General features: G+C 37.9%; 1 protein-coding gene across 6 annotated transcripts in view; it reads right to left on the bottom strand.

The window, feature by feature from the left end:
• LOC101173785 (rho guanine nucleotide exchange factor 40) overlaps positions 1 to 4,489 on the bottom strand; it is a 29,293-nt gene extending 24,804 nt beyond the window's left edge. For 2 of the 6 annotated variants that reach the window (XM_011476874.3, XM_011476877.3), the window contains exon 1: positions 3,853 to 4,478. In XM_011476874.3, the coding sequence (XP_011475176.1) occupies positions 3,853 to 3,876 (24 nt within the window). In that variant the 5' untranslated portion in view covers positions 3,877 to 4,478. Of the gene's footprint in view, positions 1 to 3,852 lie in introns of all 6 variants that reach the window. The other 4 variants (XM_011476880.3, XM_011476879.3, XM_011476878.3 and 1 more) reach the window with 4 other exon arrangements.
• Positions 4,490 to 14,460: the final 9,971 nt, after the last annotated feature.

Here is a 14,460-nt window from a genome sequence, read left to right as displayed (position 1 = left end):
TTCAGAGCATGAGTTGCTATGGCAACTTGACATACCCTGAAACATACCTCAATGTTTTGAATCAAAAGCTGAGTTTATCCGCTTTCTTAGCTTCAAACTTACCGTGGTAACTCACATAACCTGCTTTTTGGAGTACCCCCTGATGTGTAATGTCAGCCACAACAACAGCTGAGTTACTAAAAAGAAGAAATTAGAAACAGTAGAACATACATACAAAATTAGACAACGTACCCATACAGAATGTGACATAACCAGGTAAATTTAAGATTTTATAGTAGTAGTATAGTTTTTTGTTTTTTTTTACTTTATTAGCCAAAAAAGACAAGAAACCAACAGAATATCACATTCATCTCTTTAAACTATGACTGTTTTCAAGATGACTGCAGACACCAGCAGTGTGGAGCTGAGTCATTCAGTCAAAATGACAAACATCAAAATGAGAGCAGCCTGGTAAACATGTGAGCCAACACTTCCAAGATGCAACTGACAATTCTGTAGTGCTGAAAACAAATTATCTGAAACATTAAAACTGTGCATAGACAGAGACAAACCACTAAACAGCCAGGGGTGCACAACACAGCTATAATGTTCTTTATTTGAAAGTTAAAAACAGAGGCATGGATATAAACCTCAGACATAAACCTTCAGGCTCCACAAGGCAGCTTCTCAACCAGTTGAGCCAACCACATATGCCATTGTTTAGATTGCTTTGAAGATGAAATGTTCAGAATAATAATGAAAAGACGTCCACACAATATGTAATTCTGCTTTTCTGATTTAAATTTTGGGGTTCATTCCGATAATTACTGTGTATTATCTGACATTTTTTAATGTATTTTTAATTTTATTTAGGGTCACCGAGGTTTTTTCAAAATGTATAAAAACTACTTTAGCATCCACATACACACAAAGTCACTAATCATACTGACTTAACATTTAAAGACTGTGATAATAAATGAAAACATTTTTTAACAATTACACGAAGCAACAGAGCGCTATAACAGTAAGTTGGAGAATTTTGCAACCAAAGTCTGAATATAAAATAAAATCACACAGCAAAGTTTACTTAGGTAACTGTGATCTCTAATGTTTTTTTTTTTTTAATGATTATTCACAACTCTGGAAGAAAAGTCTGACTTCATCCATCTATTTTCTTGAGAAAAACATTCCTGGTGTGACTTAAGCAACAAAAACATGACATCACAAACACAGCAAATAGCCACAAAGGCTCTGGCTTGTCAGACTGTGTGTTTAGTAGTTTGACGTAGATCAGCAAATCGAAGCATGCGGTAGGAAAACACCAATCACGATGGCCTTGATCAGCAGAAAGGTTTAAAAGTTGCAGAGAAGTAGCAGTCAGAGGGCAGTGAGGCCCGTCTTTAAGCCATCAGGAAAACGACAGGGAATTATAAATGAGCTTAGCCTTTGAGCTTTTTTTTAAGGCAAGCGCGACTGACGTATCTTTGCTGTATGTGCATCAGGTGTGTAATTATATCAAAGTGGAGCTTAGCTTTCGCCTACATGCTCTGTTATTAGTCCAAAACAGTGCTGCATCTAAATCACAACTGCAAGTTTTTTCCTAACATATACTGCAACTAAAATAAATGACAATGTCCTATTAAAACATTAAAACAGAGTTGTGCAATTGTTCAAGGTAAATGATTAATTGTTAAGAGTTGATGGTTAAGGCACTACTACATTTTAAAAACTCACTCCAATGAAAATTGTGTTTTTGGTGTTTTTAACATGTTCTTTCACATTTTTCTCATAATGGAGGATATTTGGAAAGAAAATTAAGATTAAAATTGTATTTCTGAGTACCTATATTTCTTTATTCACGTTGTTGTGAATTAGAAGCAAAGGAGAAAATTCAGTTGGAAAAAGCTTGTCTGTGGAGCATAGAGACTACAACGGCAAGCCCCAAGCTTCTTGCTCTGCTCCATTCTGATGCATCCACTTGCAGGCAAATAGATCCTTATACGTCTTCGTTTTCCTCGTCCTACTTTAAAAGTGTTCGGGTGGATAGCTCTGATATTGCGTGCCAGTTTTGTTGCACCGGTAATGTTATGTTGGGGTTGTGAGGGGCTGTAAGCTAGCAGGAGAGAGTATAAACAGATGGATGACGGGAAGTAAAGTTAGGCACACTGCACCAGTGGTCCCACACACAACTCAGAGACAAATTTCTAATGAACTCCTGCCGCTCTGCAGAAACTATGTCCTTGATTTTGGCTGAAAACAGCATCATTAAATTAAAAGACCACTGAGAAAGCTTTTAGAATAGTTTAAAAGATGATTGGAGAGGGGCTTTAAGATATATCGGACCTTGTGGCCCGCCGATTGTAGTTTCTACATGACAACTAAGCTGTTTTGAACTGTATTTTTTAGCTGCTCCTGATTCACATGGATTCAATAAAGAAATCTGCAGAAATGCAATTTCAATCTTAATTTTCTTAAAATGTGTCCTATATCATCAGAAAAATGTAAACAGAAAATGTTAAAAACATCAAAAATCCCATTTTCATCGGAGTAAGTCTTTAACATATTGAGCAGCTGTCACACTAAACTGATTTTATTTTTCTTTGTTCCTTCAAAATTGTTTCTCTTGATCCACACAGCGCTCTGTTCAGTGCAACAAATTCAACTGAGCCATCCAAAGTTGTTGAGCTGGCTGTTGTGAATTTTCCGTTGAATCATCCGGACAGGACAAGACGTCTTTCTGCTGAAAGGAAAAAAGCCGTTCTGTTCAGCCTGGTTGACACAGAAGCAAACACCCAAACACTGAGGTCAGTTTGAAAGCAGGAATAGTTGGGTTAATGCACCTTGTTTTCAGCAACATGGCAAATATGCAGCACAGAGGGCGGGAAAGTTCACGCAGACAGACAAATACACACCCATGCACAAGTTTTGCCAAATTAAACTTACAAGTGAGCTGGGCGGGGATTTTAAATTCAAGTCCCAACACAGCACTCAGTCAATGCCACACAGAATCTACTTCCACAGAGCGACACTCCCTCTCTTTAACACACACACACATGATCTCTGGGAATAATTCCTTCAGGATTTTCTTTCACCAGCTACTGAGATTCTCACATTAGACAAAAGCTGACATTAAAAGTCTGTAAATCCATATTTCCTTCACCATTTCCCCTTCAGATGCTCAAAAATCCTCTTCTTCTCCTCGTTCTTGTATGACTCACATCCAACATTCAAGTGGAAGGAAGGAGGCAGAAACAGTACAGTACCTGGTTTGTGAATCCTGCCTTAATGCTCAGTAACCTGAGAACTTCACCTTGACTCAAAATGCTTGGGCAAAGCAGCAGCCAGTGTAAGCTATGGCAGAAATGCTGTCCACAGGAGTGTATGGTGTGAAGGAATAGAGGACTGCTTGTCAGGACATAATAAATAAATGTCTTTGTGGTACTATTTTAAAGAAAACTGGGCTGTAACTGTCATGTCTAAATGTTTCTAAGCAGAATGACATGTAAATCATGCAGACTTGTAAAACAGTTGGGTGTGCAGTTTAGTGCTTACAGGAATGACATTTATATGTTTATTTAAAATATGTTTCTAACCAGTGATTAAGATTTATTACATCACTATTATGGATTATTGTTCAAAGCAAAGCTTTTGCTAAAAAACATAAAACCTAAAAACCTGTCACATGAACACTTGAAAGAGCTTGTTTTGGCTCATGGTTAACTTTATTTTTTTTATTTTAATTTAACTGCAGGACGACAGCTTTTAGCTGGGGAACTCTGCAGATAGAATAAAATACTGACATGCGATCATTTTAGACAGAATCTCGATAAAAGTTCATGCATTCCACAGCAAATAGAAAACAAAGTACTATACCATCTTCCTTGCTGTGTTTCCCATTCATCACAAGTGCTGCATTGCCAGAAACAAGCATGAAGGAGCGCCAAACATTCACAGAGCTGCTCCTGCTTGATGCCCAGCGAACCAAAATAAAGTCCATCCTGCTAAGACACCAGTCCACAGCTGAGTCACTGAGGGCTGACATGCATTTGTCAGACTTTCACAAAGAATCTGTGTCTCTTGCCCTTCTTCTTTCTCCTTCCTGAGCACTCTCTGCTTTCTGTATTTCAGTCCCTGTGTTTGCTGTTTGCCTCTCGGTGCACCTCGAGTGCTGCCTGCAATGTTTGCCTTTGAGAGGGGGAGAGACCAACGAAGTGAAAGCTGAGAGAGGGAGACACAGACAAGCAGAGCCGTACAGTAAAACCATGCAATCGTGGTGTAAACATGTTTCATCTTAACCAAACTAAACACTTTATTTTACTGCATTTTACTACATTTTATTATAAGGTTGGGATTTTAATAAGTCAGTTACTTTACTCCACATTAGCTTGAGTGGCACATTTGTTTAAATAACCTAGTTACTCAGAGAAAACAGACTGAAAGACACAATGTTTATGTATGTCTCAGGAACATCATTACTGATCTACATGTACAAGAAGAAAGCAGGTTTGAAGTACAGCTGTGCATCTTCTCAGGTACCTAATTCGATAAAAAGGAACTGGAGCCAGGTCAAGTCTCAAAGTAACCACCTGGTGGCTTTTTAACAAAATTGGTAGTTTTCAATAAACCTCATAATGTCACCTTGGCTTTGAGATTAAAGATGTACTCATATAGTTGTTTGCTGACAGCTTTACAGTTTACTTGTTGGGCATGCGTCAACTGCTCCGGCATGTTCGTCTCGCTTATTTGCCTATTTCGAGAAAGGTTAAGGTTTGTGGATGTGGTAGGTTGACCTCTATTTATAGAAGTTAACATTTTCTGTAAATCCATTTTGCTTTTCCTCCCTGCTGAAGATTAAAAGGTCATTCTTTGCCGTTTTTCTCATGTAAAGGAAGTTTGGCAGAAAGCTGACTGCAGTAATGCGATTAGATTGGAGGGTAACAAGGAATCCCTGATCCTAAACCTGACTGTATAAACACAATTTTACATTTAAGACATACAAAAGGCACATTATTGTGCAAAGATGGTTGTAACCTAGTTATTTTGGTAAAGACTATTCAAAGAAAATGTTATTGGGGCAGTAACAAAACATTTCCAGGTGGAGACTTAAGTAAAACAGCAGCTTTGGGGGAAAATAAGCTCTAGGAAGCTGTTTCAAATAAGAGGGTCCGCAGAAAGTTAAAAAAAAAAAAGCTACAACTGCACAACTCGATACACTTGATGAGTCGGCAAGAGCTGCTCCTCCTGTCACAATGCCAGGATGCAGATAATATAAGGACCTTCCCTCTGGATAGAGTTTAAAATATTTGATAGTGTGTAGACTAGACCATGAAGGGAAGAAAGAAGAACAGAGTTGAAGCATTCAGAGGAGAAACTTGGGATAAAAGCAGCATGAATGAAAAATGGTACAGACAGCAACTGCTGTTAAAGGGTATGAAGGACATCTCTGGATCTTTAGCCTGGTCGTGTCACAGAATGATGGCGGGGTCTTTCAGTGACCCGGACTATTGCAGACCATGGAGCACATTCCCCCCATGTCTTTACAGCACGCAACTAACTCACTGTCTGACTAAAATAATCCAGCAAAGAAAAAAGGTACAAAAGTCTGAATCTTAGCGTCATTTGGTTTGAGACATTACTAGAATAGATATGAAGCAAAACATTGTCTTCAGGCAAATGCTGTTTTTTTAATTTAAGATCATTTGATTTATGTTTTATAACTATAAATTTAACTGTCTTTCTATGTAAATGTCAAATGAAATACATACAAATTGTCTCCCATTCTACTTGTCAACGTTGTGCATTATAAAGGGAGCTCTTTTGTGACTTTATGTTATATTTACACTTTCTTTTATTAGTTTTGATTGCTTATTTATAGCTTTTTCAAGTTTTCCTTCCAAAGAAAGGGTCTGTCTCTTATCATTACTCTGTTTTCTTTTTCATTATACTTCACTCTTGGTAAACTTTGAGCTCAAGTTGTTACACAAATTTCAAAGTCATAAAAACACAGACTTTGTTTTCTCAGACACTTAAAGATTCTCACTACGTGAGAAATGACCAGCTGCATTTACAAATAGAGCATTGACTGAAGCTTTTGGCAAATGAACTTTGAAGGGAGCAGGATTAATGGGAGATGAGTCAAGTGATTGGGGTTTGTTTTTAGCCTTACCAATCACAACTGCACTCCTGGCGCATTTACATGTCCTCACAAGCACTGACAGCTGGAGGGCTGGTTCTCCAAACCAGCTGGGATCCAGACCTGTTCAGGGTCTGCATCACCTGTCTGGTGATGTCTTGTGACAGGTCCATAAAACATAAACTAAAAACTGAAAAACTGTCTCTGTTTTATTGTTTACTTTGTTTTTTATGATAAATTATAGTTTGTTGTCTTAAACAAAAAGACAATTTTCAGTGAAAAAACACAAACTTTTAAAAAGAACAACTAAAACTAAAACTAAACTTTCACCCTTTTTAGTGTAGTAAGTTAATTTCCTCTTTTGTTAAATAAAAAAAATGAATACTTTGGGTATATGTGTAAAAAAAAACTTAAAAAGTAAAACTAAGATCTTCACACTTAATTTTAGTAAAAATTAAGAGTTTAACTTGATAAAAAAATGTTGCTGCAAAATGAGTTAGTTATCTAAAGGTGCTGTACAAAAATACAAAAAACAAAAAAACAAAAACAAAAAGTCTACTTATTCAAGATGGCAACATTCAATTTGGTTTTAATGTACTGCAAATACTAAAGGTATTTTCCTCAAATTTGTATGATATTAATGTTTAAGCAAATAGATATTCTGATGCAGAAAATGCAGATAAATAAAAAAAGACTCGCTGTATCTTGACCTGCAAGGGGACAACTTCCTAATCCTGATGAATCCGTGCGTAGCGTGCACTTTGCCTTGACCTTGGCTGACAACAAGCCCAGGGAAAAGCAGGCGTGTTGAGGTTTTGTATCTGCTGTCATATTCTGGATTTATCATTGCACTTACTGGGTTTTATCCCTTGCTTTCCCTCCCTCACAAAGCTCTTCCTTCAGGCTTTCTTAGTGCAGTGAGTCCATGGGGTAATCAGGCAAACATGAAAACGTCACAGAGCGACAGAAAGAAAGAGGATATGAGGAAAAGGCATCAGGGAGTGAGGGATGAGGGACAAAAGAAATGTTTGTGTGATGACATGTCTCTGGCATTAGGTTTAAACAGGGTGAGCGTGTCCTAGCCAGAGGAAGAGAACTGTTGACTCAAACGGTCTAGTCAAGGCCTCTTTGCCCTTGCCTTTCTATCTCTTAAAATCTGTTCCTTGCTCTGTCTGAAATGCAGACAGAATCTAAACAGAACATTTTGCTTAATCCTAAATCTCTGACCCACCTCCTGTGTCTCTTTGTCTGATCAGTTTGGTGAATTATAATCTGCCCCAAACCAGCTTTCCTTTTTCAAAAACAGATTAAGATGAACAGCGATGAGGAGTTTGTGATCTTAAAGCAGGCTGCAGCTACAGTGTTTGGCTCGTCCATTTTCAAATATGATGTAACATAAGCTGCATTTCAACTCCAAGAACTTTCCAAGAACCAGGGTTTTGCCTCAGTCATTATGATCTCTGCAGTTAAGGGCTGGACGGATTACAAATGACACTTCCAGAGACAGTTGGGAAGCAGAACTTTTGAGAATCTGTGGTGCTGGCAAAACAATTCTTACTGGAATTAGTCTAAATCATTATGCTGCAATAAAAACTAATACTAATAGGCTTTAGAAAAAATCAAACGAGACAGGGAGATTTTTCAGTGGAAGCATCAAAAGTAGAGACAATAAAATTGAAATCCCCCAAAAAAAATAAATAAACAAAAAAATGCAAAGAAATAGCAAAAACAAGCTGTTTGAAACAAAGCTGAAGAAAGTAAAAAAAAAAAAAATTCGATTTATTTGTAGTAAAAAACCGATTAACTGATCAGGTTTAATAACAGTAAATCATAAAACATTTTTTTTACAAAAACTGTAAATAAAATTAGATTTCCCTAAAAATGAATATTTTTTTTAAAAATGTTTTTCCTTTATCTATTCAAAGGCAGCTTTTCAACTCTAGTCTTAACTTTAATAATCATAGAAAAGATGGATTACAGAAGGCTGTCCATGTATGGGTAATCCACCCTTGCATTAATTTTCTATCCCCCACTTCATCATGATGAGGGTCATAAGGGCTGAAGTCTATTAAAGTTGTCATTAGACAAACAGCAGCACACACTCTGTAGGCTGCTGTTAAAGGACCAGAATTCTATAATATTTTCTCTTATTTAAAATTTCACTTTGCAATTTTCCTATAAAAGACAGTCAAAAATTAATGTTGCATAAACCTTTCCAGCTAGTTTTCATCTTTCTTGATCACATCAAAATGGGTTACTTGAAACTTTGTGACATTGGACCTTCACTTATTGTTTTGGCTGGGCTGGTACTGGGCAGAAACTTCATGATCTTCATAAATATGCCGGCTAAACACTTAGTTTGACTTTAATAATTACTGTGGCTGTTTTGCCTCTATTATGATTATAATGACTTTCAGAAAGAACATAGTTTTGTCTACAAAACTGTATCTTTATTCAATTTATACAGTTTTAAAAAAAATTATTTATAAAAAAAAATGTTGTTTTATTCCATTTATGCAATTCAATTTATGAAATTCTCTTTCAGAAATAAAGAGATTTACAAAATGTGCAAATCAGAAAAATCTTAACACAAAATATAAAAACACAAAATAATACTAATCATGAAATTAATGATCACCAAGAGGGATACAGTTAAAAAAAGTCTCAAAATCTGTATGACAAGCTGATTTTCAACATGATGGAATACAAATTATGAAATATTTTAAGTGTTTTGTTTTAGTTCAACAGCTATGGTTTCATTTAGAACTTAGAAACAGGTCAAACCAAATAATTAGGATAAACAGGGCTACATGGAGAGTAGCTTGGCTTATTTTCACAAAAAAACCTTCTAGATTTTTGCACACGCCTCATATTTTTAGGTGATCATCTGCGCCTTATGTTATCTTCTTCTGCAATGAGTAAAGGTACATATGTTGAAACGGAATATGCATCCACACATAATTAAGGTCAAAAGCAAAACAAAAACAAATAAATATGGCTGTAAATAAGAGTATTTGATGTCTCTAGAGATGCAAGTCATTTGAGAGGTTTGTTCATGCTTTAACCTTTACATGTGAACCTGCAACAGACACATCAAGCATAAGCTGTAGAGCAGGTCAGTCAGCTGCTCTTCTCCAAATAAATCATCCTTTACGTGAAAATGCAAAAGTACATTTTTCTCTTCTTGTTTCTTTCTGTGTTCTGCACTGTTAGCAGTTTTGTTCCCATTCAATATCGGTCCATGCATTTTTAGGGATCAGTTTGACACTGATTACATCTTTCTGACAGAAACTATTAAAATGACATAAATATGACTCCTCCTTAATGCTAGGCATGCAAAATGTCACTGAGGATTTTTTAAAAGCCCATCTGGACATAGCATTAATGTTCTGTTTGATTTCTATCTTTTCCTTATCTTTCAGATCGTTTTTTACTCAAAATAACTGGAATGGAAGCTTTCTGTGCGGAGCCACATGTTATTCCTGTGCATGCGTGGGTTTTCTCTGTGCTCTCTGACTTCCTCCCACAGCCAAAAAACATGCGTCATAGGTTAATTGGTTACTCGTCTAAAGTGTCCCTAAGTGTGCATGAGTGTGAGTGTGTGTGGGAGTGATTGTGTGCCCTGCGACAGACTGGCGACCTGTCCAGGGTGTACCCCGCCTTTGCCCAACACTAGCCAGGACAGGCTCCAGCAATCCTGTGAGCCAGAAAGGGATATAGCGGGTTAAGAAAATAGGTGGATGATAACCCATAAAATCTGTCATATTATAAAAATACTATACTGCGTTTGGGAGCAGTGAAGTCATGCTGAACAGCAATGTTGTATTTTTTGTAATGCCGCATTTACGAGTGTTTAACAAAGTCGAGTGTTTAGCAGCTGCTAATCTTGCAGTGATGGGAAAAAAAAGCCTGCAGCTATGGTCTTCTATTTTTACCAGCAAAATCCTCAGCACTTGGAGCATGCATCGCCCAAAGCTCTGGAGAGGCACCTAGCACCTCATTACAATTCTGTGGGACAGTTAGCGTGCCTGGAGGAGCATTCTCTACAAAGAGGATGTGGAGGTTGAAAGTTCAAACAAGCGGCAGCTGGGAGACTGACAAAGTGACAAACTAGTTGTATCTGTGTTAACAAACGCATTAAACACATTATGTATTTAACAGTTTTCTGGTCACACACTCATGTGGGCTGGCAGCATGTTCTTTGACCAGCTTCTGCTGCGAGTCAGCCACTGTGGTTCCGGTGGGGTATCGGCTCATAGATGTTCTACAAGTGTCGACACCTGAGAGAACCAGAAGCAACCAATCAAAAGCAACAGCGAACAAGCTGGCAGTGGAGTTGTGAGCAGAACACAAACACGCTGCTGCACATTTCACTGATGCCTAAAACTCATCAATCTCTCAAGACACACATTCTGTACAGCATTTTACTGATATTAAGATTACAGTAAAACTAAAACTGTGCTGTACTGTAGTATTCCTCGTATGACTCACTGCATGTCCTACAATGACAGCTTTCAGCCTAAGAGATAGATTGAAAAGTGAAGGAGATGCGTCTATTTTGGTCAACCAACTGACAGTGTGACCTCTCTAAATCTCCTCTGGAGTTGACCCCACAGGTCACCAGTCAATGCCATCAATCTCCGCAAGTGTTTTGAGTCTCTTATACTTGGCTGCACAGCTAACTAGATGATTTTAAAATACATTGTCCTAATTGAGGACTTTAGGTGTGCAGAAATCTGACGCTAACAGAAAAAATACTTGGGGAAAAGAACCAAAGGAGGATCCGGTGCCAAATACATGATTAAGTCCCTTTTAGCTCAACACTGATAGGTCACTAACCACTCGATAGCATATTGAGATATTAAAAAACTATTTTAGTGACTTATTATTTACTTTTGAAACCAAGGTCATTTCAATGTTTTCATAGCTTTGTAAGAATTTGGAGTTCTATTAAAAGTAATTTTATAAGCTGATCAACCTACAAACATTTTAAAGGCCACAAACATTAAACACCACTGACAAAAAATATAGAAACTGAGGCACTCACACCAGCTTGTTTGATCCACTCCAGAGTTCATTTCCTCAGATAACTTGGAAGTGGGAAAGCCTAACCGGACTTTGATGCAGGCCAATTATGTAAATCCTGCTTTGCCTTAAGGTAAAAGTCCTGCTTCACATCAAGTAAATTTTGGCTTGTTGTTATACATGGTTACAGTATGGAATTTTATATTTGAGGGTTAATACAATTAGCCCTAATCCTTTTTTTCATTGTACTTTTTTCCCTGCCTTTCAAAAGCTTAGTTTAAGGTAAAGGGGATCCCGATTTGTTTCATAATATTTTTATGTAGTGTGGTCTTCTTGAGTGTGCAAGCAAACCAAACTAAATTAAAATATGAAATCTTTCTATATTCCCTGAAAATTCTCCAGCACCTGAACTTAGTCTTTGGAACTATCCTGGAGTTTTTCTGCATCGCTAAAAACCATAACTTTCATCTATCCATCTTCTGAACCCAAGGAAACCCTAACCCTTTCTGAGTCACAGGGTTGCTGGAGCATATCCCATTTGCTGTTGGGTGACAGCGGGATACACCCTGGACAGGTTGCCAGTCTGTTGCAGGGCCATAAAACAACACACACTCACATTCACACCAATCTTGAGCGGAAAACAATATTGAAGCATAGTTTTGGACCAGGGGAGGAAACCAAAACTCATTGAGAAAACCCATGCATGCACAGGGAGGACATGCAAACTCCACAAAGGAAGGTCCCAGCTGGGATTCGAACCAGAGCATTCTCGCTTGTGCAGCCCAAAACCACTATTTGTCATTTTGAGTCTTTGAAATCTTCTAACAATAAATTCCAACAATAGACTCCTAACTAGGCCTGCACAATGAATCGCAAATTTATCGCTATCGCGATATCAAGCTGCGCAATATGCGTATCGCAAAAGTCAGCGAAAATTTTGATAGGTGGTTACCTTGAAAGTGCTAAAGCAGTCTCATGGCAGCTTCTAGTATTTAGGCTGCAAGGGGGCTACTTTGGTGCAGCGATAGGGCGGTCGACATCTGATCGGAAGATTGCAGGTTAGATTCCCACCTCAAAGTGTCCTTGGGCAAGACACTGAACCCTAGCCTCTGGTGGAAGGTTGCCATCCGTGTTCATCAGTGTATGAATGTGAATGTGTGAATGGGACTGACTGTAAAGCACCTTGAGCCTTCAAGCACAATATAGGTATACACCATTTACCAAATCAAATAAATCCCTTTATGCATTTGACCAATCGGATGGACCCCCTCACGTTGTTAACCAATTGGATGGAGCCTTTTATGTTAGATGCTTGCCTCCTGTGTCGACGAGGGTCATTTGGAGTGTAATTGGAGTTATTTATTTAAATTAAACTGTTGCAGTGACATGGAAAGGATTCTTTTGGCTTTTTCAATATTTTGTATATGTATCGCAAGTTATATCTTCATTGCAATATTGATTACTAATATCGCAAATCAAAAGCCAGAGCGTGTGTATGGTGCCTCTTCCCCAATGAAAAAAAGTCAAACAGGAGACCGGTGATCCCTAACCAACACCAACAAACTGCCACCCTTGATATAAAAGCTGGGATGTAAGTGGTGTTGGCTGGGAAAGATCAAGTCAGAGACCGTCATCCAAAAGCCACAGAGAACACCTGCAGGAGACAAACAAACCTCCTGGCAGCTGGTTAAACAACACACACAAAAAGGCTCCAGACGCTTATTTATAACTTTGCTCACACAGCAAAGACCAGAGGAGAGAAGACTCAGTCACACAGACAGACAGTAGCAGCTGCTTACAGGAGTGATGCCACAGTGTTCAGGTCACACTCATTAAAAAGTTAAGTTAGAAAAACAAAAAATATATATTTAACTAATGTTTTAAATAGGTATTTTATGCCTTTTTGGCACTTTATCTTAGCTTTCATGACCAACTTCCAGAAAGCAAAAGTTATACCGTTTTGTGTACAGTTTCAATACTATTTTTTTATTTCTTCATTAATTCCAAAAGTATTGTCTGTTAATGAAGAAAGAACACCAAATGAAGCTACCACAAAAATCGATTTTTCATGGGGCTTTACCTAATTTTTGCTGTAATTGATTATGTTTGAGCTGCTAAACTGACAGGGATTAACAAATGTACTAACTAGCTCAGGTACAAACTCATGAATAACTTTCTCACTGACAAGACCAGTGTGGGCTGCAGTGATGATGAATGACAAGTATCAAATCTTCAATCATGTGAATTTGGAACCACTTTTGACATTCAAGCACACTGTACTGCATGTGTGAGTGTGCTTGTGTGTCATCACATCATCAGTCTTGAGTTTGTGTAAGTGACGCACTGACCAGAGCTAAAGCTGGGATGATTTCCACTGCTGTCTTGGCTTTTAATTAAAAGAAAAGCAGCTGCAGGCTTTATCTGTCCTAAAGACATTGATTATATATAAATACAATCTCTCAGGGCTGGAGATCAGTAGAGAAAAGTCATTAGAAAGATTTCGCTAATAGTGAAATGAGCATGCAGTTCTGCAAATGCAAAAGTTCAGAAATGGAAAACTCAAGTTAGATTGGTCAGATGTCTGGTTTTAAGCATGCAGATGAATGCACTGCTGTGGGATTTGGTCAGCTTGAGGATTTCCAAACCAGCTAAGTCTATGACACAAACCAACGTGGGAGCTACAAACCCTCACCAGTTAATATTATGTCTACATATTAAAAAGAAAACTGTAATCGATTTAAAATGAAAAATGCATTTTTTTTAAAATAAGTCCTCCTGAGCTCACCAGTGAGAAACTTGCTGCTCCTTCCTCTGCGCCTCCTGCCCGCCCGCCTGGTATTCGTTTGCGAAAATGGAGCAACAACAAGCAGCCGCAGGGATTCAAACCTCCAGAGACTCGAAGGGCTTCCTCTGTTTGGTGTCTACCAGCTGGAATTAAGACTCTTCCGATCTGTCGTGTTCTTCAGGACTGAAGACGGCTCGCAGACAGGCTCAGGCACCCCCTGCGCTGATAAAAGAGGGCGCAACGCAACGAGGGGATGAGCGCAATTCACATGATTAAAACGATTTCTCCTTTTTTCTTTGACTGACCGGAGAATTCACAAAAACAAGACTGACTTTGATCATTACAGACCTTCTTAGAACAAAAACAGATAAACAGATAGATAGATAGATAGATAGATAGATAGATAGATAGATAGATAGATAGATAGATAGATAGATAGATAGATAGATAGATAGATAGATAGATAGATAGATAGATAGATAGATAGATAGATAGATAGATAGATAGATAGATAGATAGATAGATAGATAGATAGATA

The sequence above is a fragment of the Oryzias latipes genome, chromosome 7 (genome assembly GCF_002234675.1).
Source record: "Oryzias latipes chromosome 7, ASM223467v1".
Taxonomy (NCBI): domain Eukaryota; kingdom Metazoa; phylum Chordata; class Actinopteri; order Beloniformes; family Adrianichthyidae; genus Oryzias; species Oryzias latipes.
The sequence above is the reverse complement of the archived record's forward strand: the minus strand, read 5'-3'. Positions and strand labels throughout refer to the sequence as shown.